General features: G+C 66.9%; 2 protein-coding genes across 3 annotated transcripts; both read left to right on the top strand.

Annotated features, from left to right (window-relative positions):
• The first annotated feature begins 671 nt into the window (after nucleotides 1–671).
• LOC129514721 (cysteine-rich protein 1) lies at nucleotides 672–2058 on the top strand. 2 transcript variants are annotated; one of them, XM_055333453.1, is made up of 5 exons: nucleotides 672–824; nucleotides 1466–1560; nucleotides 1650–1707; nucleotides 1781–1817; nucleotides 1933–2058. In XM_055333453.1, the coding sequence occupies exons 1-5, from the start codon at nucleotides 785–787 to the stop codon at nucleotides 1937–1939; spliced, it is 237 nt and encodes a 78-aa protein (XP_055189428.1). In that variant the 5' UTR covers nucleotides 672–784; the 3' UTR covers nucleotides 1940–2058. The 2 variants fall into 2 exon arrangements, with proteins under 2 accessions (XP_055189428.1, XP_055189429.1); XM_055333454.1 differs by lacking the exon at nucleotides 1933–2058 and having other exon boundaries at nucleotides 1781–1821.
• A 966-nt stretch (nucleotides 2059–3024) lies between these two features.
• Nucleotides 3025–11614, top strand: LOC129514717 (tubulin epsilon and delta complex protein 1-like). Its single transcript, XM_055333447.1, has 8 exons — nucleotides 3025–3906; nucleotides 3988–4084; nucleotides 4438–4640; nucleotides 4875–5030; nucleotides 6136–6234; nucleotides 8627–8713; nucleotides 9066–9233; nucleotides 9992–11614. Exons 1-8 carry the CDS (start codon nucleotides 3025–3027, stop codon nucleotides 10313–10315), a joined length of 2016 nt encoding a protein of 671 aa, XP_055189422.1. The 3' UTR covers nucleotides 10316–11614.
• Nucleotides 11615–19764: the final 8150 nt, after the last annotated feature.

The following is a 19764-nucleotide window of genomic DNA, read 5'->3' as shown; positions in this document are numbered from 1 at the left end:
CGCCAGCCCCCACTTTCCCTGGGCGGGGCCCTGCACTGCCCCCGCCGTGCCCACTCGTGCGCTTCCCACAGAGATAAGGAGCCCCTCCCTGGACGAGATGCCCTGGGCGCGGCCGGTGGCGCCTTCCCCGACAAAGCCCGGCGGACAGATCGCGGTGACACCGACGCAGGGGACGCCCCGTCTTGGAGCCCCCTCGTCCAGGTCCCCCGGGCTGCTGTCCTGTGGTCTCGCCGGCAGCGGCGGGGCTGGGGGGGGGTGTCCAGGCTCCGGGAGTGAGGAGGCCGGAGGGGAGGTCTTGGAGCGGCAGCTTGTCCCCGACCCTCTGCGGGGACACGGTCGGTGCGGTGCGGAGGAGCGGGCCCACGCCGGTTTGCAGGGATTTGCATTTTAGCGGTGACTCGGCCCCTCCCTGGCTCCCAAGCATCCGGGGGCTCGGGCTGGGAGCGCCTTCCCGACCTGGGGAGCCCTCTCCCTAGACCCCTGCAGCCCCCGGAGGGGCCGCCCCCTCGGTGCGTCCCCAAGGACCCCCGCGCGCCCCCCCGCCCCCCGTCGGCTGGCCCGGGTGCTGCCCGGAGGCGGGGGTGGACCGATGACCTTTCCTAGCTGCTTGGCCTGGAACCAGGCGCTCGGGTCCAGGTCCTCGACTCGGGGGCGGGGCGCGAGGGGGCGGGTCTCGAAGGGGCGGGGTCCCGGGGACGCTGAAAGGCGCGCACCCGGCCGCACCCACCCAGTCCCGCTCTCCCGTCCGCTCCTGCCCTGTCGTGCGCGCCGGACCCGAGCCGCTATGCCTAAGTGCCCCAAGTGCGACAAGGAGGTGTACTTCGGTGAGCGCCCCCCGCCCCTGCCAGCCCGGGCCCCTCCAGGGCCATGCGGGCGGGTCTCCCTGGAGGGCGGGCGCGCCCGGGACCCTGGGGCCGCGAGCCGCCGGGCTGTGCCGGGGGACCCGGCGTCGGAGCCCTCTGCCCCCGCCCCGCTGTGTCCCCCCTCGGTCCTGCTGCTCCTCCCTGGCCCCGGTCACCCCGTTCCCTGCCGTCCCCCCGCGGCGCGCCCTGGGTGGGGACCGCGCTCGAGCCGCCCCTCCCATCGCTAAGTAGAAGCAGACGCGGAAACCGGCGCTCGGGGCGCGATCCTGGGTGCCGCTTCCCCGCCCCGCGCGCCCCGCGCCCCGGGGCCGGCCCCGGAGGGAGGAAGTGGGAAGTGTCTTCCCCGCCTCCGCCCCAGAGAAGGGCGCCCCGCAGGCCCCACCCCTCCGGCCTGCAGCCCAGCCAGGGCCCCCGCCCTGGCCCCCCAGCGCCCCCTCTTAGTTTGCCCTGGGGACTGGAGGTGCCCCTCCCTACTCCGGGGCGCAAGGGCCAGCTGGGACCCTGGGCGGGCGTGGGTGGGAGCAGGGGCAGGTGGAGGAGGCTGGTGTGCCCTGTGACCCCGCAGCAGGGTCTCACCCTGGGGGGTCTCTGTGCCTCTGCAGCTGAGCGGGTGACCTCTCTGGGGAAGGACTGGCATCGGCCTTGCCTGAAGTGTGAGAAATGTGGAAAGACGCTGACGTCAGGGGGCCACGCCGAGGTAGGTGGGCGCGCAGGTGGGCGCGCAGGGCGGCAGGGGCTCAGGGCTTGGCGAGGGCCCACAGCCCCTCACGGCCCTTCTCTTTGCAGCATGAAGGCAAGCCCTACTGCAACCACCCCTGCTACTCTGCCATGTTCGGGCCTAAAGGTACGCTTCCCGGGGCCCCTGCCCTGCCCCCCAGCCTGGCTCCCCCTAACCTGCCTACTCTTTTTTTCTGCAGGCTTTGGGCGGGGCGGAGCCGAGAGTCACACTTTCAGGTAAACCCAGGTACACCCCCACGTCCCCCAGCCTTCGGGATGCGGCCCCCACTCCTAAGCGAGCTCCGAGGCTCGCTGGGCCCGCTCTCACCTGTCTCCGTGTCTCTCTGCACAGGTCATGAAAAGCCATCCCCGCTGCCCACCGGGCCACACCCTTCCAGGCCGATGGCAGGCCTCATACCCTGGCACCCGGGGCTCCCCTGTAGACTCTCGTGCCCTCAATAAAGCTGAACGCTCAGAAGCCCCGCCTGTGTGTGCTGAGGAGGCGTGTGTGTGGGGGAGGCTGCAGCTGGCCCCTGTGACCCCAGACCCTGCCAGGGACACTAGCTCTTCCTGCTGCGGCCAGCCTTGCTGCCCCCTGCCCTGGTGGCTGCTGTGCTGGGGACCGCCGCAGGCCGAAGCCTCCTCCACGGGGCAGGCGGCTGTGTACCCTGGAAGGCCCCACGGCGGCTCGGCCGTCCAGCGCCCGGACCCGCAGAGGTTCTGGGATGGGGCCGAGGGAGCGCCCACACTTCAGTGGCAACATGAGGCCTCCAGCCGGTGGGCGGTGGCCACAGGGTGCATCTGCTGTGCTCACACAGTTCCGGTTTTTGAGAAGCTCTGGGGGAGTTGGGCTGGGGAGTCCCTGCGTGCTCTCCCCGCTTCCTGCCGCACCCTGTCCCCATTACCCACCCGCCCCGTGTGCCAGGCGGGCCACGTTCCCGCGGGGGTATCGCCTGGACACCATCACCGCTCTCCCCCACAGCCCTCCACTCCGAGGCCCAAGCGGCCGCCAGCCACCAGATGGGGAATTTGAGGACTGGCTGGGCAGTGCGTAGTTGGGGGGTTTCTGGAAACTCCCCTGTCAGTTCTGGGGGCACCTGCAGGCTGAGCCACACTGCAGCTTCCCCATTCCCCGCCCCCTCCCAGCCACTCGGACTCCGGCCTCGGCCCTTCCCCAGGGTTTTGCTGGTGGCCGTGGAGGCCTCAGCTGGACAGTGTCGGGAGGTTTCAAGGGCCAGCTGTAGGGTGGCTCACAGAGCCTACGGGGTGGAGCCAGAGCACGTCTGGGGGGACGGGGCGGAGGGAACAGACGGTGCTAAGGCGAGGCAGGGTTTCTCAGGGGACAGCGGGGGCAGGGGCCGGGGGCGGGGGGACTTGGAGACTCAGCGGGAGCTCCCGCCTCCTGCGGGTTCAGGGGCTCACAGCCAGGTGGGGCGGATGCAGGATGAGGGCTGAGCCTCCACGCCTGTGGCCAGAGGGCGGCCCAGCAGCGCAGGACACGGGTGGGGGGGAAGAGCCTCCCACGGGAAGCGCAGAGAGGAGCCGCGGGGCCGCGGCGGGGCCAGGGTGTGCTCGTGTCCCGACGGCCGCAGGGCGCTGCACCCCCGCCCGGCGTGGGCAGGGCGGCCAGCGGGAGGGGGGCGCGGGCGCGGGCGGGGCGGGAGCGGGGCCTGGCCTCCGGGGCGCGGGGGGTCACGCCCGTGCCCACGCCACCGCAGGCAGCCCGCCGGCTCCCCAGGCCTGGGCTCCGCAGCCGTCCGCGACACCGTCCGAGACGCCGGAGACGCGGCTGCCCCCCGCGCCGGGGCGTCGGTGCGCACGGCCGGACCCGGGCAGGGGCAGGGGCAGGGGCAGGGGCAGGGGCAGGGGCGGGCGAGCAGGGCGGCCGGGGTGCGCGGGGGCCTCGGGGGCCTCGGGGCCCGGCCCCGCCGCGCTGCGCTCCCGGGCGCGGGCCCTGCCGGCGCCGCTTGGGGCGGGCGGCGGGGGGGGCGGGGCCGAGGCCGCCTCCGGGCTGCAGGGGGCGGGCCCCGCGGAGCCGCCGACGCGCATTGGCCGCTGCGGCGCAGGAAGCGCGTCCGCCCGGGGGCCGCGGGCGCTGGGGGCGTGTCCCGGGCCGCGCCGCACCGCCCGCCTCGGACGCCGGGACCCCGAGGGCGGCATGAGACGGCGGCGCCGGGCGGAGCGGGAGCGGGAGCGGGAGCGGGAGCGGGAGCGGGCGGGCGCGGCCGGGGCCCTGCTGGACGCCGTCGCCGCGCTCAGTCGGACGCTGCCCGCCGGGCCCAGCCCCGAGACCTTCCGCCGCGCCAAGTTCGACCGTCCGGAGGCGGTGAGGCCCGCGGGGCGGGCTGGGGGGGCGGGGCGGCGGGGCGGCGGCGGCCACGCTGACCGCCGCCCTCTGATCGCGCAGGCCCCGCCGCTCTGGCGGACGCTCTTCCTCGCGCTCTCGCCGCTGCCGGGCGACTGCGCGCCTGCGCCCCGGGCCCCGCCGGCGCCTCCGGCCCTGGGTAAGCCCCGCCCACCACAAGCCCCTCCTCCCGCAAGCCCCGCCCCCGCACGAGGCCACGCCCCGCAGCCCTGGCCCTGCCCACTCCCCGCGGGGGCCTCCGGCTCCTGTGGCCCCGCCCCCTCAGTAAGCCCCGCCCCGCGGCCATAGCCCCGCCCACCCCAGCTCTGGCCCCCCCCGCTTCGGCAAAGCCCCGCCCCCTCGTGAGCCCCGCCCCCGAGCCCTGGCGCCCCTCTCCCCCGCCCCCAGTCCCCTGCCACCCTGGCCTCTGCTTGGTGGCCGTGCGGGGCCCCCGGAGGCCCGGGCGGGGTGGTGCCCACTGGGCGCCCCCTGAGCAGCCGGGCCCCTTCCCAGAGGCCCAAGTCCGCCTGGTGAAGAGGGCGCTGCGCTCCCAGGGCTACCCCCGGCGGGCGCTGGCACAGCTCCCCGAGGACGGCGCCCGGGGCAGCCGCGAGCTCCTGCTGGCCCTCGCCTGGCTCCTGGCCCGCGGGCCCCTGCTCGAGCGGCTGCTGGGCCGGACACGCGTGCGGCTGGGCGACGAGGTAGCCCTGTGCCAGGTGCGTGTGGGGTGAGCGGGCATCGGGTCGCATCGGGTCGCCTGGGCCAGCCCTCGGGGCCGCCCTGGGGGTCGGCGGGGCCACCCCTGCGCCGGCCTCCTGCCCTCCCCCTTTCCGGGCAGCCCCGGGGGCCCACGGCTTTCACTCGGGGTGGGGGGGGCGTCTTTTCTCTTTCTCCCTCGGGGTGTCCGCAGGGGGTGGGGGAGCAGGGCGTGACCCCCGTTCCCTCCCCAGTGCGAAGCCCCGGCCAGTCCTGGCCCGCCGGCAGCCTGCGGGGGTGCAGATGGCCCTGTGGACATACGCCACTTGCAGTGGTTGATGGGAAAGCTGCGGTTGCAGTGGCGAAACCTGATGACCAGTCAGCAGGAGCAGTGTGCCCTCCTGGCCAAGGTACTGGGGCTTGAGGGTTGGCCCCGGGGCCCGCGGCCTCTCTGCCCGAGGCCTGTCCATCCAGGAGCCCGGGTGTGCCCTGCAGTGGCCCGGATCCTGAGCCCCGGGCTCCAGGTGGTCCGGGGGAGTCCAGGGCAGGTGGACCTGGGCATCGCTGGGACAGGGAGCCATGGGGCAGGGAGCCTGTTCCTGGAAGTCGTCAGGGGCCTCAGGCTCCGTCTCTGAGCAGAATGATCTCTGGGCCCTGGGGGAGCCGCGGCTGCCTGGGTGTTTTTCCGGGAGGAAGGTACCCCCTCCTAGCACATCCTGGGTGCTCGTGGGCAGTGGGCAGCTTCTGTAGGGTTCCTGGAGGCTGGTAAGGCTCCGCGGTGGGGGCACAGGTCACCCTTACAGGCCCACTGCAGCTAGGCTCAGAGGCCACTGGGCAGGGATGCTCAGACTCCCACTCCCACCAGTGTGGGCCCCGCCACCCAGCATCCCTGCACCCCTGTATCCCTGCACCCCTGTACCCCTGTATCTCTGTATGCATGCACCCTGCACCCCTGCACCCTTAAACCCCTATATCCCTGCACTCCTGTGCCCCTGCACCCTGGACCCCTGCAGAGAGCCTTTTGCTCCCTCAGCCCTTCTTAGAACCTGTCTCTTGCTTGGCCTGGGCTCCAGTTGCTCCTCCTGCGTGGGCCATGGCCACTCATTAACCTCCGTGATGCCTTCAGGCCTCACCTTCCGAGAAGCTTCCCTGCCTCCCAGACCCAAATGGTCACTCTGTGTCCCTGCTGTTGGCTCCACCGGACCATGTAGCCTGTCCAGAGGCTGTTTCTCCCCCCACGTAGACCTGGCACTCAGTGAACTTAGGGAGAAGCAGGGGTGCCCCATTCGATTCCCACCATGCCCCTGGGAACTGGGTGGGACCGGGAGGCTACAGGGGGGACTGTCCAGCGCCCCTCCCACTGCAGGGGTCTCCGGGAGGGCCCTGGGCCAGCACCCCCACAGTGCTGACTGCTCTCTGAGCCTGACCCTGGCCTGCCCTGGACCACCTTGGCAAGGCGAGACCCGTTTCCTTGCTCCCTCCTGCTCAGCCTGGGGTTGGCACTGCCTGTTTCAGATCCACTCGTATACCCGTGGCTGCCACAGTGACCGAAGCCTCGGCCACCTGTCTGTTGCTGAGACCGAGATGCTCAGGGACCCGGAGGGAGGCCAGCAGGTGAGGGCTGGTGTGGGTCCCCCTCCTGTCTGAGCCAGGTGTCTATTGGTGCCATAGGACTGCAGAGACCAGAGGTAGTGGGGTTGAGGTGGGCAGGGGGCTGCGAAGGAGGACCCAGCCGACCCGCTTTGATCTCTGGGTGATTGCCCAACTCACCATCTTGCTGATGTGGGGGACAGGCACCTCCTGAGGGCCTCCCCTGGCGCCCTAGACCAGGATGCAGACCGGCTGTTGTGTGTGCCTGTGGCTGGGCATGGTTAGGGCCCCAGGGGCACAGGTGTCTAGGCTGGACTGGCAGCTGGGGGAGGGTGCCCTTTGGAATTAAGGAAGACTGCTTGAGGGTCAAGGTCACGATGGGGGTGCCTGGAGCCCGAGCAGGGGTCATCTGGCGATGAGGTGGTGGGCAGAGGGCTGGTCTAGCATGGCCCGACTTTGCTGACTTTCGTTTCGGTGGCCCCCGATCTGTCACGATTGTTTCCTTCCCTTGGGCTGGCACGGCCAGGGTGTCCTGGGCCAGGCCCAGGGCTGGCTGTCACTTGAGGGCTGGACTCTGGCTCGTCCAGAGTGTGAGGCTGGCACCGTGCAGCCTGGGGGGCACTTGGCCAGGCAGGAGGGCTGAGGCTCAGGGCTGGTGCGGCCGCTCTTTCCAGGCCCAGCAGATCCCAGGCTTGGAGTCACGTGCTCCCAGAAGGTCCTGCATCCCTTTAGTGGGGTTGGGGTGGCCACCTGGGGGTGCCTGCCAGGCCCGCATCCCTGGCCAATACCTGGCTGGCCCCGTTCAGGCAGGGCTGCACTTGTCCCTGGCCGTGCAGAGGCCGTAGTATCTTGGCGACCCGAGGTGTCCTTTTACGGGTGACTCAGCGAGGCCGGGCCTCCTGCCCCTGGGGGCCCTGGCCTGCATGCCCCCCCTCCTGTCTGACGCTGGGGCGTGTTGCAGCTGCAGGACCGCAGGTGGCGTGGGGTGGATGGGGGTCACAATCAGTTTCCTTCCCAGGTCTCTGGAGGGCGAGTGGCAGAAACCTGGGCCAGTGTACCCAAAGGACCTGCACTCCTGGGATGGGTCCCAGAAGCTTCTGGAGAGATCTGTGGTTGCTGTGGGTGGCCAGGCATGCCGCGGAGCAGCTGGGCAGCACGCGTGCTTGGCTCCGGGCTGGGCCTGCAGCCCTCTCGCGTCCCCGTGCCTGGCCACAGGCAGCGGGCTGCGGGGGTGGCGGGGGACTCCAGCACCAGGCCGGAGGTGGGGGGCAGCGGGGACTCATTGCGCCTTCCTGTTGTGCCTGCCCCCCTTTCCCTAGCCTGGGAGGTGGGGAGGCCCCGCGGACTGTTCTCGGAAACCACAGAACTGAGCTCGCCTGCGTGCACGTGGGCAGCAGGCGGGGGGCCAGCACCTCTCAGCCTCCGGGCTGTGCTCCGCTAGGCCCCCCCGCTGGAGGGGCAGGGCGCGAGGCTGTCCCCATCTGGCCCCTGGAGCCCCAGGTTCCGGCTGTAGGAAGTGGACTCCTGGTTGCCCGCTGGCCGTCTGCTGCGGAGCGGGGGCAGAGCAGGGGCCCCTCCCGGCGGGGAGCCCCGGGCCCCCGGGCCGGTGTGTAGGGCGTGTGCACCGGCCCTTCCCGCCGGCGGCGCGCAGAGCTCTTCGCTGGCCGCTGTGCTCTGGCCCCTCGTCCTGGCTGCACAGCGCGCCGCTGGGTTCCCAGGAAGCCCGGCAGGTCTGCCTTCTAGAAGGAGCCGTGGGCGCCGCCCGGCGGGTGTGCTGTGTTCAGAGAGGAGCCACAGCAGGTGCAGGCCTGTGGCTTCCTGGTGGGGGTGGCGGGGCGTGCTGGGGCCCAGGCGGGGCTCGAGGAGGCCTGACTGTGCCGCCCCAGTGACCAGTGGGCCCCCCAGTGTGGGGCTCCTGGCCCCCGCCAAGCTCCTGGAGGCCGAGGCCGGGGCAGGCACTCCGTGAGCGGCAGCAGCCCTGGGGCCCGTGGCCGTCTGTGGGTCCACCTGTTTGTGTGGCGGGCGCAGGTTCGGGGCTGTGCGACCCGGACTCCCTGCCGCTGGGGTTCCCAGGTTGCCCAGGAGGGGTTCCCTCCCCCGAGAGCCCGGCAGGCTCCCCGTTCTGGGCTCCCTCACCTGCCCGCCGTCTCGGGCTGCGGCCCCCAGTGAGGGTTGTGGGGCAGAGGTCCTGAGCCCAAGGTGCTTGATGTCTGCTCCTGACTCCGTGGGGACCGTGGCGTGTCGGCCCGGTCGCGTCTGGAGGTGGGGCTGCCCTGCCTTGCCTGCCCGGAGATGGCCAGGCCGGAGGTGGCGGCGGTGACGGGCTTGCGGGCCAGAGGGACGGGCGTCGGCGCTGGGGGTCCCCGGAGGGCAGGTGGGGCTCTGACCTGGCCGCGGTGTGTGGTTTGCCTTGCAGCTGCTCCGGAGGCTGGAGAGTGAGAACGCGCGCCTGGAGGCTGCCCTGGCGTGGCGGCGCCGGGAGCTGGTCTTCTGGCAGTGGATGGTACGACGGGGCCCCCCCAGCCTTGAGCGCAGCCAGCAGCCCTGGGGGCACCTCCCTACTGCCCAGACGGGAAGGGGCGTCGGGGGTGGGGGGCGCATACACACCGGCCATGAAGCCAGCTTCAGACCCGGGGCCCTCTCCAGGACTCTGTCCCGTCCCCGTTGCTGCCCAGCTCCCCGGGAGCCCCGACTTCTCAGTATCCAGCCTGCCCTGGCCTCTGGCCTGCTGGGGTGACAAGTAGCTGTCCACCCTCGGCGGTGGGCGCTGGCCCCATGGGCTGAGGGGCTGGGCCTGTGGTTAGGAGGCCTGGGCTCGCTGCCTGCCTCTTACGGGGTGGGGTCTCTCTCTGCAGGACACTGTCCTGGGGGCCTGCCCCCTGGAGGCCGCACAGCCCCCGTTTCTGCCCAGGATCCCCGAGTCGGGGGCTGACCAGTTGGAGATGGTGGCTCAGCAGCTGCAGGCCCTGCACGAGGAGCTGCAGGGAGCCGTGGAGCCCCGGCGGGCGGCCTGGGAGGCCAGGGTGAGGGGGCGCTGACGCAGGGACTGCGCTCTGTCCCCACGTAGCCCCTCCCGGCCCCCCAGCCCCGCCCGTGCCCTGCCCTGCTCCCCGGGAGCCACCCCGGTTGCCTCGTGTTTTCTGAGGCATCTTGAAGTAACTTGCAGGCAGGGTTTTCCCTAAAGTCTTCAGGACCCCGTGAAGCGGGGCTGTTCCCAGCAGCCTGCGGCCCCTCCCGTCCGTGGTGGTGACCCCTGGAGCGTGTTTGATGTTTGCAGGCGTTTCTCCCAAGCTGTCTGCAGCGGAGCCCGCTGAGGGCCAGGGTCAGGGCCACGACTGGGGACACAGCCTCTTCTCACTCCCCCGCCCCTGGGCTGGGCTCGCCTGGGGCACCAGTGCTGGGCAGGCGCTGTCCCCCTCCTGGGAGCCCTGGGAAGGCAGTGGGTGTGGGAGGCCGAGCCTGACCCCGGCACGGTGGGTGGGGGTGGGGGTAGGTGGCTGGAGGGTCGGCCCTCGGCTCTGAACAGGCCCCGGGGACCTGGTGAGCTGGGTCGCCTGCCGCTGGGCAGTGCTGCAGGCCACCGGGTGCTCAGGTGCTGGCCCTGTCCCGGGCCCACTGCTGGCTCAGGGCTCAGGTGCTCGGGGAGGGTGATGTAACGGCTGGACAGCCAGCACCGGGGTTGGCCCCTTCCCCGGGGAGGAGTGGGATCTGGGCCTGCAGCCTGTGTCCTGGCCAGCGGGCGGCCACCCCTGGCTCACGAGCCGCCTTGTCCCCAACGCAGGTTGGAGGCTCGGGGTCCGAGTGGAGCGCTCTGCAGCGGGCCACCCAGGAGGCCGTGGGACAGGAGCTGGCGGCACTTCGGCGGGCCTGGGAGCAAGGTGGGGCCCCGGCCCAGCCCCACGGACCCTGCCGGCTGGTGAAGAGTGACGCCAGAGCCTCGGGGGGCCCGGGGCTGCGGGCTGCCGAGGTGATTGGGGCGCTGCGCAGCCGGGAGGCCTGCCTGGAGGCGGTGCTGCGCCAGCTGCGGAGCCAGTGTCGGCAGGAGCTGGCCCGGCTGGCGGCGGCCCTGCCCGGCCTCATCTGGATCCTGCCGCCTGGTCATTGAGGGGCCGCGGGTGTGCGCTCCTCCAGGGGGAGGCCTCCAGGGGGGCCGGGACCCGGGGACGAGGCAGACACAGAGCCTGTGGCTGACCTCACCGGGAACAGCCCAGCCCCTTGGCTGGCGATACCAGGGCAGGACGACAGGCCCAGCGAGGTGTCCGTGGGCATTCAGGACCAAGAGAGTACGCACAACTGGGTTGTAGAGGCCTCCCTGCAGGGGCGAGGCCCTGTCCTGCCCCCCCCGCCCCCCCCGCCCCCTTCCAGGTTGCCGTCTGGGTGTGGCTGGGTCTGCTCAGGCCTGGGGGAAGGGGCCCCTGGGTGTCAGGCATCAGGGTCGCTGGTGCCCCTCACGCACTGCATCCGGGCCCCCACCGCGTGCCCCGCCTCGTTGGGCCTGGTGTGTGCGTGTGTTGGGCAGGGGCGCTGGCTGGGAGCCTGGGGTGGGGGCTCTGTTCCTTTCCTGGGGGCGGTGCTGGGGGTGAGGGGGAGGCCACCGTGGACAGAGGGGGCTTTGTTCGTGAGTCCGATGGGGGAGCTGGGCTCGGCCCTGACAAAGAGCCATCTGTGTCTGGGGGACGTGCCCCCAGCGCGCCGGAACAGGCCCCCTCCATCGCAGGGGCCTCAGCCTGTCGGCACCCCTCACCCAGCAGGCGCAGACGGCCTCGTCCTGCCTCCCGCCAGGCTCCCCTTGGCCCGGGGCAGCTGAACCCCAGCCTGCTGCTGCCAGCCGGTTCAGGCCCGGGGACACTTCCAGAGCCTGAGTCCCCAGCAGAACATCCTCGGCTTTTCCTGCTGCTGAGGGTGTGCTGGAGCAGCGGCTCACACTTGGGGCGCCGGGCTGGGCCAGCCTGGTCCCCACCCCCATCCTGAGGGACATGCCGGGGCTCCCTCTGCGCTGTCACACCAGGCAGACTGGTCAGGAGCATGGGCCGGACCAGGCAGTGGCCGGCAGGTTCCCCCTTCAGGAGAGCCTCTGGGCCTGCGCCCCAGCTTCCTGGCCCGGGGTCCCTCCCTCCAGCCACAGGCCCCCCCGCTCCTCCTCGGGGCTCCGGCTGTAGGCCAGGCACACGGGCCTCGACCCTCCGCCTGCCCTGCCCTCAGCCATCACGACCACCGGGTGGGACCCTTCGCGTCTCGGAAACGAGTCCACTCAGAACTGCCCGCCTTGGAGGACCGCGTCCGAGCCAGGCCGCCCCTGGCCCCCGACGCTTGGCTTTTACAGGCCCAAGGAAGCTCGGTCTTACGGAGCTGTCACTTCTCAGACCGGTCTGTAGGTCCAATACAGCCCCACTGAAAACCCCGAGTGTGTCTGTGGCGTCTGTGAGAGCTACTCGGGGAGGGACGGCCCCGGCGGCCAAGTCCGGGGGAAGCTGCCCCGGGAGCAGGTGCGCTCTGCTGGGCTCCGACGGGTGCCGCCGTAAGCACGCACCTGGTGGCTGGGGAAGCGCGGCCCGGCGGCTCGGCCGTAGGTGGGCAGGGGGCGCGGGGCCGTCGGCGAGGTCCATCTCCCACGGGCGGCCTCTGTGACGCTCCTCTGCCTCCCCTGCAGCCCCAGGCTGGTCGGTGACAGTCCTGAGATGCACATGACACGACCGGCCCACAGGTGGAGGCCGGGCCCCCCACCCCCGAGGCGCCAGGTGCAGGCGCTGGCCGGCGGAGCTCATGTGCACGCTATGGGCCGGCCCGGCCAGCGAGGGGCAGCGGGGGCTGCTCTGGGCAGGCAGGTGTCCGAGGGTGGCTCAGCGGGGCAAGGACACCACGCTCCACTGGCCGCCACCGACGCCAGAAGCCTGCTTCTCTGAAGACTCCATCTTACGGACAAGGGAGGATGAGGCAGCCTAGAATCCCTTCATGACACTTGTGACCTGCGGAGACTTGGCGTAGAGGACACAGAAGGGAGTGGGACCCTGGGGAGGCCCCGCCGGGAAGAGGAAGCGGGTCACCATGGGACCTGGACGGGAGAGGTGGGAGGTGGCACCGGCCCGCCGGGTGGGCGCAGGGCCCTCGCAGGGCAGGGCTGGGCGGCTGGAGCCCAGGCCGGGGAGGCCTTTCCCCCGGGGCTGGGAGGAGGGGGGACCCGCACGGCAGCCGGCCGGTAAGTGTGGCCACGGGCCCCGCTGTGACCAGGCCTCCTGGGTCCGTGAGGGAAGGACACACAGGTCACGAGGGGACCTACGAGGAGACCTCAGAGGAGGCCACGCAGGCGTCACAGGGTGGGGGCCTTGGTGGCCCGGGCCCGCGGGCTCCAGGACCCGCGTCTGCCGTCCTTGCCCGCACCCGTGCTGGCCTCTTGGGTGTTTTACCAACTACGGCGCCAGCAGGGCCCGCGGGCAGCCGTGCACACAGGTGCGTCTGTGTCCTGCGCCCACGGCGACCTTTCCCCGCCCCAGCTCCCGGGTCCTGGCCCTGACCTCCGCGCCCACCGGCCGCTTCCTCTCCCTTCAGCTCAGGGCCTCTGGGGCCGTTGGCCCACCTTGGCTGGACCCACACTTGGGGGCGCGGCTGGCGGGGCCGCAGGCCGGTCACGTCCACATTCTGGGGCCGCGATGCACTCGGGATGGAAGCCTGGGTGGGGGGCGCGGCTGGTGACCTGGCCCGGGTGCTCCCCTCATGTGTCCCCGGCCGCCGCGTCCCCCGCAGGGTGTCCGGCCACCTCCCCGGCCCTTCCCGCTGTGCTGGCCGTCCCCCAGCGTTCCCGCAGCGCCTGCACGCTGCCAGCGCCGGAGGATAACCGTCATACCCCGGGCGGCTGGGCGGCGGGTCGAGGTGTCAGGGTGGTGGGCAGAGCCGAGGACGGGCTGGGGGACCCGGAGCCACGAGGGGTCCACGCACGGAAACGGGGTGTGCGTGGGGGCAGCACAGCGCTCGGGAGGGTCGGGGCGCAGGGGCTGCACACGCCCGTGGCCCGTTGGGCCCTCCCGCCGAGCTGGCCGATGCCTTTGTTCCAGAAAACCCCCGTGCCCCCGGGGGAGCCGAGCTGGGCTCGGGAGGTGGTGGTGGGGGGGCTGGGCCCAGGCGGGTCCAGGTGGATACGGGCTCTGGGCTCTGTGGCTGTCTTGGTTCTGGGGCACGCGAGCTGACGGCTCTCTTGTGTTTCCTTCTGGTTTGCTCAGATTCTTTATAACACCAAGGTCCCCCCCACCCCCATTTTGGGGACCATTTATATTTCTTGGTGGTAAAAGGCTAACATTAAATTTCCGACCTTAACCATTTTTAGGTGTATGGGTCAGTGGTGTTACGTACTTCCCCACCGTTGGGCAGCAGATATCCAGAACCTTCTCACCCCGTCAAGCTGAAACCCCGGCCCCGTCCGCACTCACTCCCCGGCCCGTCCGCTGCATGGATGAGGCTCCTCAGGTGAGCGCACCACACGTGCTCTGTCCTTCTGGGACGGGCTGAGGTCACCCAGGGCCCGGTCCTCACGGCTCGCCCCTGTGGGAGCAGGGGTCGGGCCTTCTGCCCTTACCCTGAGACTGAGTCCCGTTCCATCTGTGGACAGACGGCGCTGTGTTTGTCCTTCTTCCAGCTGTGGGGTGTTACGGATGATGTGCCAAAATCCCTCCTCTGGGGGGACCCCGCCTGTCTAGGTCGCCGTGGGCCAGACGTGGACATGGTGGAGACACCTGTGCAGTCCCCAGACCTGGGACGTGAGCGGGTGCAGGGAGCACATGGGCACGGGGCTGCTCTCCTGGGGCGGGTGGGGGCTCAGCAGCGGCAGGCGGGTCTCCCCGGGTCCCGTGCTGGGGTCTCGCGTTGCCCCCAGGGCTCTTCACAGGACCCCCCTGCTCAAAAGAAACCTCTGACAGTTCCGTTTACGAATATGCATTTGGGTCCTAACAACTTGGCAGTTCAGAACAAAAACCAGAAACAAACCCAAGTACCCATCCACTGAAAATGTTCTTTTTTTTTTTTAAAGATTTTATTTATTTATTCATGAGAGACACAGAGAGAGAGAGAGAAAGAGGCAGAGACACAGGCGGAGGGAGAAGCAGGCTCCATGCAGGGAGCCCGATGCGGAACTTGAGCCCGGGTCTCCAGGACTGCGCCCTGGGCTGAAGATGGTGCTAAACCGCTGAGCCACCTGGGCTGCCCGACAATGTTCTTTTTTTTTTAAAAAAAATATTTTATTTATTTGTCAGAGAGAGAGAGAGCACGAGAGCAGGAGGAGGGCGAGGGGCAGAGGCGGAGGGGGACGCAGGCCCGGGCCGAGCAGGGAGCCCGACCGTGGGGCTGACCCCAGGACCCTGAGCCGACGGCAGACGCTCCGCCCACCGGGCCCCCCGGGCGCCCCTGAAAGCGGTCTTTCTCACATAACCGTACTTTCGTGGGCTGCCGGACACCGTGAGGCCCCACGCGCCTTCTCACGCCCGAGACTGCGCTGCCCTCTGGGCCGCCACCTGCTGTGGCCTTTGACCCCCAGTCGGGGCAGCAGCTCCGGAAAGCCCCCTTTGCAGAGACCCCTGGAGGGGACGGCAGGGCAGCGCAGCGCCCCGACTGCGGGCCACCCGGCGGGCCGTGCGTACCTGTGTCCTGGAAAAGCTCAAAGCGCCTTGTGGTGCCCCTGAGAATTGGCCGTGGCGCCCTCGGGTGCCTCGGCACGACCCTAATGCGCGTGACGTTTTGTGTTGCGTTCTGCTCCCCTCCGCTTGGTGTTAGGTTTTCAGGGCTCCGTCCTTGGAGCTGTGTGTCCAGCTCGTCACTGCTTCCGTCCAGTGGGTGCGTGTCCACGTCCCTCAGGCTCACTCCCCTGCCGCCCCCCGACTCTGGCGTCACAGACCGACCGGGGACCGGGCGCGGGGGCGACCGACCCTCCACCTGGCTGTGCTCGCTTCCAGCCCACACTCCCACCGGCTGGGACGCTCCTGTCCCCGAGACCCTCCCCAGCTTTGTGTGGCGTCCACAGGTTTGCAGTGCAAGGGGCACCAGGTGCCGCCGTCGTCACCTGCGCTCGCTAAGCTCTTCGGGCCCCTCTGATGCGACCGCCTGGTCGTATCCCTTCATCACTTGTGTTGGGGACTGTGCGTCTCTCGCTGGGTTTACTCATCGTATCCTCTCCATCCTGTCACCTGCTCACACGCTTGCTCGTGGCATCCTGTTTGCTCAACAGAGACCTTGGATTTTGTTCTCACCAAACCGATCATCTCGTTGCTTCTTGGAGAGAAGCGCCTGGAGACTCGCGGCCTCTCCTACATCCCAGGCTCCTCCGTTTCCCCGTCTGCGACATTTCTTTCGCATTCACGTGTCCCCTCAGCCAGAGCCCACCTAGTTCCCAACACCGCCTCGGCTCACTCGGACACGGCCCTTCCTGCCCGCCGGTCCCCTCCCGTCTGTGTGGGGACGTCCTTCCCGTCCCACTGTTCTGCTCCCACGCCAGGGGCAGCCTGTGGGGCAGGGATCTCGACGCAGGACTCGATCCCGGGTCTCCAGGATCACGCCCCGGGCTGAAGGTGGCCCTAAACTGCTGGGCTACCCGGGCTGCCTGGTTTTGTGACTTTTATTTTTTATTTATTTATTTTTATTATTTTTTTTAAAGATTTTATTTATTCATTCATTCGAGACGCAGAGAGAGAGAGAGACAGACAAACAGACACAGGCAGAGGGAGAAGCAGGCTCCATGCAGGGACCTGACATGGGACTCGATCCCGGGTCTCCAGGATCACGCCCTGGGCCAAAGGCGGCGCTAAATCGCTGAGCCACCCGGGCTGCCCGGTTTTAGAAAGTTTTAGAAAGTTTTCTTTCACTCTTATTTTTCCCACGAGCTGTTTCAGATCATAGATTTCAAACTTCCGTATGGCTCACCCCGAAGCCCGCACCTCTCAACGCGATAACTTGCTTCCGCCTTGTTTTGGGGCTTCATGAAGTCATACGTTACGTTCGCTCGCGTCTGGCTTCTTTCCCCGGCCTTGGATGCGTGAACCTCACGCGGGTTGGCTGCACGAAGCTGTCATCCGCCCGCTCTTACTGCTGCCCGGAATCCATCGTACAGACGTCCTGGCTCTGCCCTGTGTCGGGGGCCGCGGGGCTGTCGCAGCTGTTCCAGGTGACGCTTCCCCGGCCATCTGTTGCTCGCGGGCACGCACCGTGCAACCCTCCAGCCGCAGGGCGTGTCTGTGCTCAGTGGCAGGAGGCGAGGCCCGTTTCCTAGGCTGGTGCCCCGGCTCGCACCCCGCCAGCAGGGCAGAGCCGGGGGGGCTTCAGCGCCTCCACGCACACTCGGCCCCGCGGCCGTCCCTTGCCGATGGCGAGAGGGGCTGGCCACCTCGTTGCTGCCCCTTTGGGAAGTGCCTGTTGGCATCTCCCCCCGTGTTTCCCCTCGGGGTGTTGTGGTTCTTACCAACATGTAGAGGTTCTTAGTGCGTTCTGGATGGGAGTCCTCCGCCCGTCGTTGGAGCTGCAGGAAGCGCCTCCCTGGAAACCCGGGATCGAATCCCACATCGGGCTCCCTGCATGGAGCCTGCTTCTCCCTCTGCCTGTGTCTCTGCCTCTCTCTCTCTCTCTCTCTCTCTCTCTCTGTGACTTTCATAAATAAATAAAAAAAAAATTAAAAAAAAAAAAAGGAAGTGCCTCCCTGTCTGTGATTTGCCTTCGCACACTCTCGGTGATGGCTCTCTCTCTCTCCTCTCTCTCTCTTTTTTTAAAAATTTATTTATTCATGAGAGATGCAGGCAGAGGGAGAAGCAGGCTCCATGCAGGGAGCCCGATGCGGAACTCGAACCTGGGACCCCGGGATCATGCCCTGAGCTGAAGGGGGACACTCCACCGCTGAGCCATCCGGGCGTCCCTCAGTGATGTCTCTTGATCAGCAGAAGCTGAGTCTGGGTTATACTATATGTTGGCAAATTGGATTTAAATTAAATTAAAAAGAAAAAAAAAAGAAGCCAAGACTTACATAATCCAGTGGATCACTCTTTTCTTTTTTATGGCCACTGCTGTTTGTGGCCCATTTAAGCTTTTTTTCCAACTCCAAAGTCACAAGGATTTTTCTCTCTACGGGATCCCTGGGTGGCGCAGCGGTTTGGCGCCTGCCTTTGGCCCAGGGCGCGATCCTGGAGACCCGGGATCGAATCCCACATCGGGCTCCCGGTGCATGGAGCCTGCTTCTCCCTCTGCCTGTGTCTCTGCCATTCTCTCTCTGTGTGCCTATCATAAATAAATAAAATAAAAAAAAGATTTTTCTCTCTAGATGAGTCTCTCAGGGCTTTCTTCCTTACTGACCCGTCCCGTGACATTGCTCTCACCTTCCTAAACATACCTATTGTTAGTTTAGAGCATCGTTCGCTCCCACAGCGCTCGGGTGTCTGAGTTGTGGCTCTTCGTGCCCATGTGGACGACCACTGTCCCGGCACCATCTGTGGGAAGACCGCCAGCCCCACTGCTGCAAGGTGGCACCTGCCACGGACGGCGCGCTCTGTGCCTGGCAGGTGTCTGCCGCTCTGCTGCGGCCCGCGGCCCTCTGCCCGCCTCCGTGAACGCACGCGCTGGAACTCCTGCAGCCTCACAATAGGTCTGCACCCGCGGTCGGTCAGTGTGTCGCCCTGTTTTGGGACACCTGGGTGGCTCAGCAGTTGAGCCTTCAGCTCAGGGCGTGATCCTGGGATCGAGTCCCACGTCAGGCTCCCTGCATGGGGCCTGCTTCTCCTTCCGCCTGTGTCTCTGCCTCTCTCTGTGTCTCTCATGAATAAATAAAATCTTTAAAAAAATTTTTGTCATCCTGTTTTACTTCACGAAGCCTTTTTTTAAAAAAAATATTTATTTTATTTATTTTTTTAAAGCAGGGCCCATGCCCAGCGTGGAGCCCAATGTGGGACTTGAACTCACGACCCCGAAATCGAGGCGTGAGCTCAAGAGTCGGGACACTTCACCGACTGAGCGCCCCGGGCGCCCCCTTCCCGAAGGTCTTGACTCTTCTTGGCCCTTTGCACTTCGGGACACATTTTATCATCAGTTTGTCATGTACTGGGGACAAACTTGGCATTTTGCTTGCAGTTACATGGAGTGTATAGATTAGTTTGAGGAGACGGGACAGCTTTATAAATATTGATTCTTCCAATTTATGAACACAGGTCCGTCTGTTTAGGTGTAACTTATTAATGTTTTCTGGTTTTCTGGCTGTTTCCAGTATTATACTTGCTTTGTTAGATTTATTCCTCGGTATTATAAGCACTGCGTACAAACACGTGTGTACAGGTGTCGTATATTACATACACATATATGCATGTTTTATTTTATTTTATTTCATTTTTTAAAAAGATTTTATTTATTTGAGAGACAGAGACGGATAACAACAGAGAGCAGGAGCCGGGGGAGCAGCAGAGGGAGAGGAAGAAGCAGACTCCCCCCTGAGCAGGGAGCCCGACATGGGGCTCGATCCCAGGACCCCGAGATCAGGACCTGAGCTGAAGGCAGATGCTTAACCAACTGAGCCACCCAGGTGCCCCATATGCATGTTTTATACACAGAAATTTCACTTTCTTTTCTTTTTCTTTTTTTTAAAGATTTTTATTTATTTATTCATAGACACAGAGAGAGAGGCAGAGACACAGGCAGAGGGAGAGGGAGAAGCAGGCTCCACACAGGGAGCTCGACGTGGGACTCGATCCTGGGTCTCCAGGATCACACCCCAGGCTGCAGGCGGCGCTAAACCGCTGCGCCACCGGGGCTGCCCCTTCACTTTCTTTTCTTTTTTAAAGATTTTATTTATTCATGATAGACACAACGAGAGAGAGGCAGAGACACAGGCAGAGGGAGAAGCAGGCCCCATGCAGGGAGCCCGACGTGGGACTCGATCCCAGGACCCCAGGGTCAGGAGCTGAGTTGAAGACAAACGCTCAACCGCTGAGCCACCCCGGCGCCCCCAGCGTCCCCATCTAACGGGCAGATGCCACGCAAACCTCTCCATTGCCCTATGACGTCCTTCATGGGTCCCTAACCAGGCCTGGCTCGTGTGTGCATTTGGCTGCCACCTCTCCTGAGTCCTCTTCCATCTGGAATGTTCCTCTGTCTGTTCCTGACTTTCACGACCAATCTGTAGAATGCACCTCCATCGTGTCCCCCGACCGGTGGGCACGGATGTTACACACGGGATGCTGTGCCTTCTCGGCGCCTCACGCCAGGAAGCCCGCGAGGCCCATCTGCCCCACTGTCGGTGCCTCTAATTTTTATTACTCGGTCAGAATGGCACCTGCCAGATTCCTCTACTGTAAAGTTACCTAGGACTGTCGTCCTCATTAATTCATACATGACTAAGGCGAAGCATCAGTCCTTCAGTGTTATGTCAACTGTAGGGTTTTTGTTGTTGTTGCTTCTTTCTGTAGGTGCCCTTTATGACAGTAAGTCCCTTCTGTTTCTTGTTTGCTCAGAGTGCTCCTCATGGGTGGATGCTGATTCCGTCAAATGCTTTCCCTGCATCAACTGATACCATCACCGGCTTTCTTCTTCAGACTGTTAGCATGG

The sequence above is a fragment of the Nyctereutes procyonoides genome, unplaced genomic scaffold (assembly GCF_905146905.1).
Source record: "Nyctereutes procyonoides isolate TBG_1078 unplaced genomic scaffold, NYPRO_anot_genome, whole genome shotgun sequence".
Taxonomy (NCBI): domain Eukaryota; kingdom Metazoa; phylum Chordata; class Mammalia; order Carnivora; family Canidae; genus Nyctereutes; species Nyctereutes procyonoides.
Note: the sequence above shows the minus strand (reverse complement) of the source record. Positions and strands in the feature narration are given on the sequence as shown.

What these genes read in the sequence shown, in the direction of transcription:
- LOC129514721 (XM_055333453.1), top strand. Translation starts at nt 785, where the DNA reads ATGCCTAAGTGCCCCAAGTGCGACAAGGAGGTGTACTTCG. An exon ending in CGTCAGGGGGCCACGCCGAG is followed by an intron (nt 1,561 to 1,649) that starts GTAGGTGGGCGC and finishes TTCTCTTTGCAG; the next exon opens with CATGAAGGCAAGCCCTACTG. An exon ending in TGCCATGTTCGGGCCTAAAG is followed by an intron (nt 1,708 to 1,780) that starts GTACGCTTCCCG and finishes TTTTTTCTGCAG; the next exon opens with GCTTTGGGCGGGGCGGAGCC.
- LOC129514717 (XM_055333447.1), top strand. Translation starts at nt 3,025, where the DNA reads ATGAGGGCTGAGCCTCCACGCCTGTGGCCAGAGGGCGGCCCAGCAGCG. An exon ending in ACGAGGTAGCCCTGTGCCAG is followed by an intron (nt 4,641 to 4,874) that starts GTGCGTGTGGGG and finishes TTCCCTCCCCAG; the next exon opens with TGCGAAGCCCCGGCCAGTCC. An exon ending in GGGCGGCCTGGGAGGCCAGG is followed by an intron (nt 9,234 to 9,991) that starts GTGAGGGGGCGC and finishes TCCCCAACGCAG; the next exon opens with GTTGGAGGCTCGGGGTCCGA.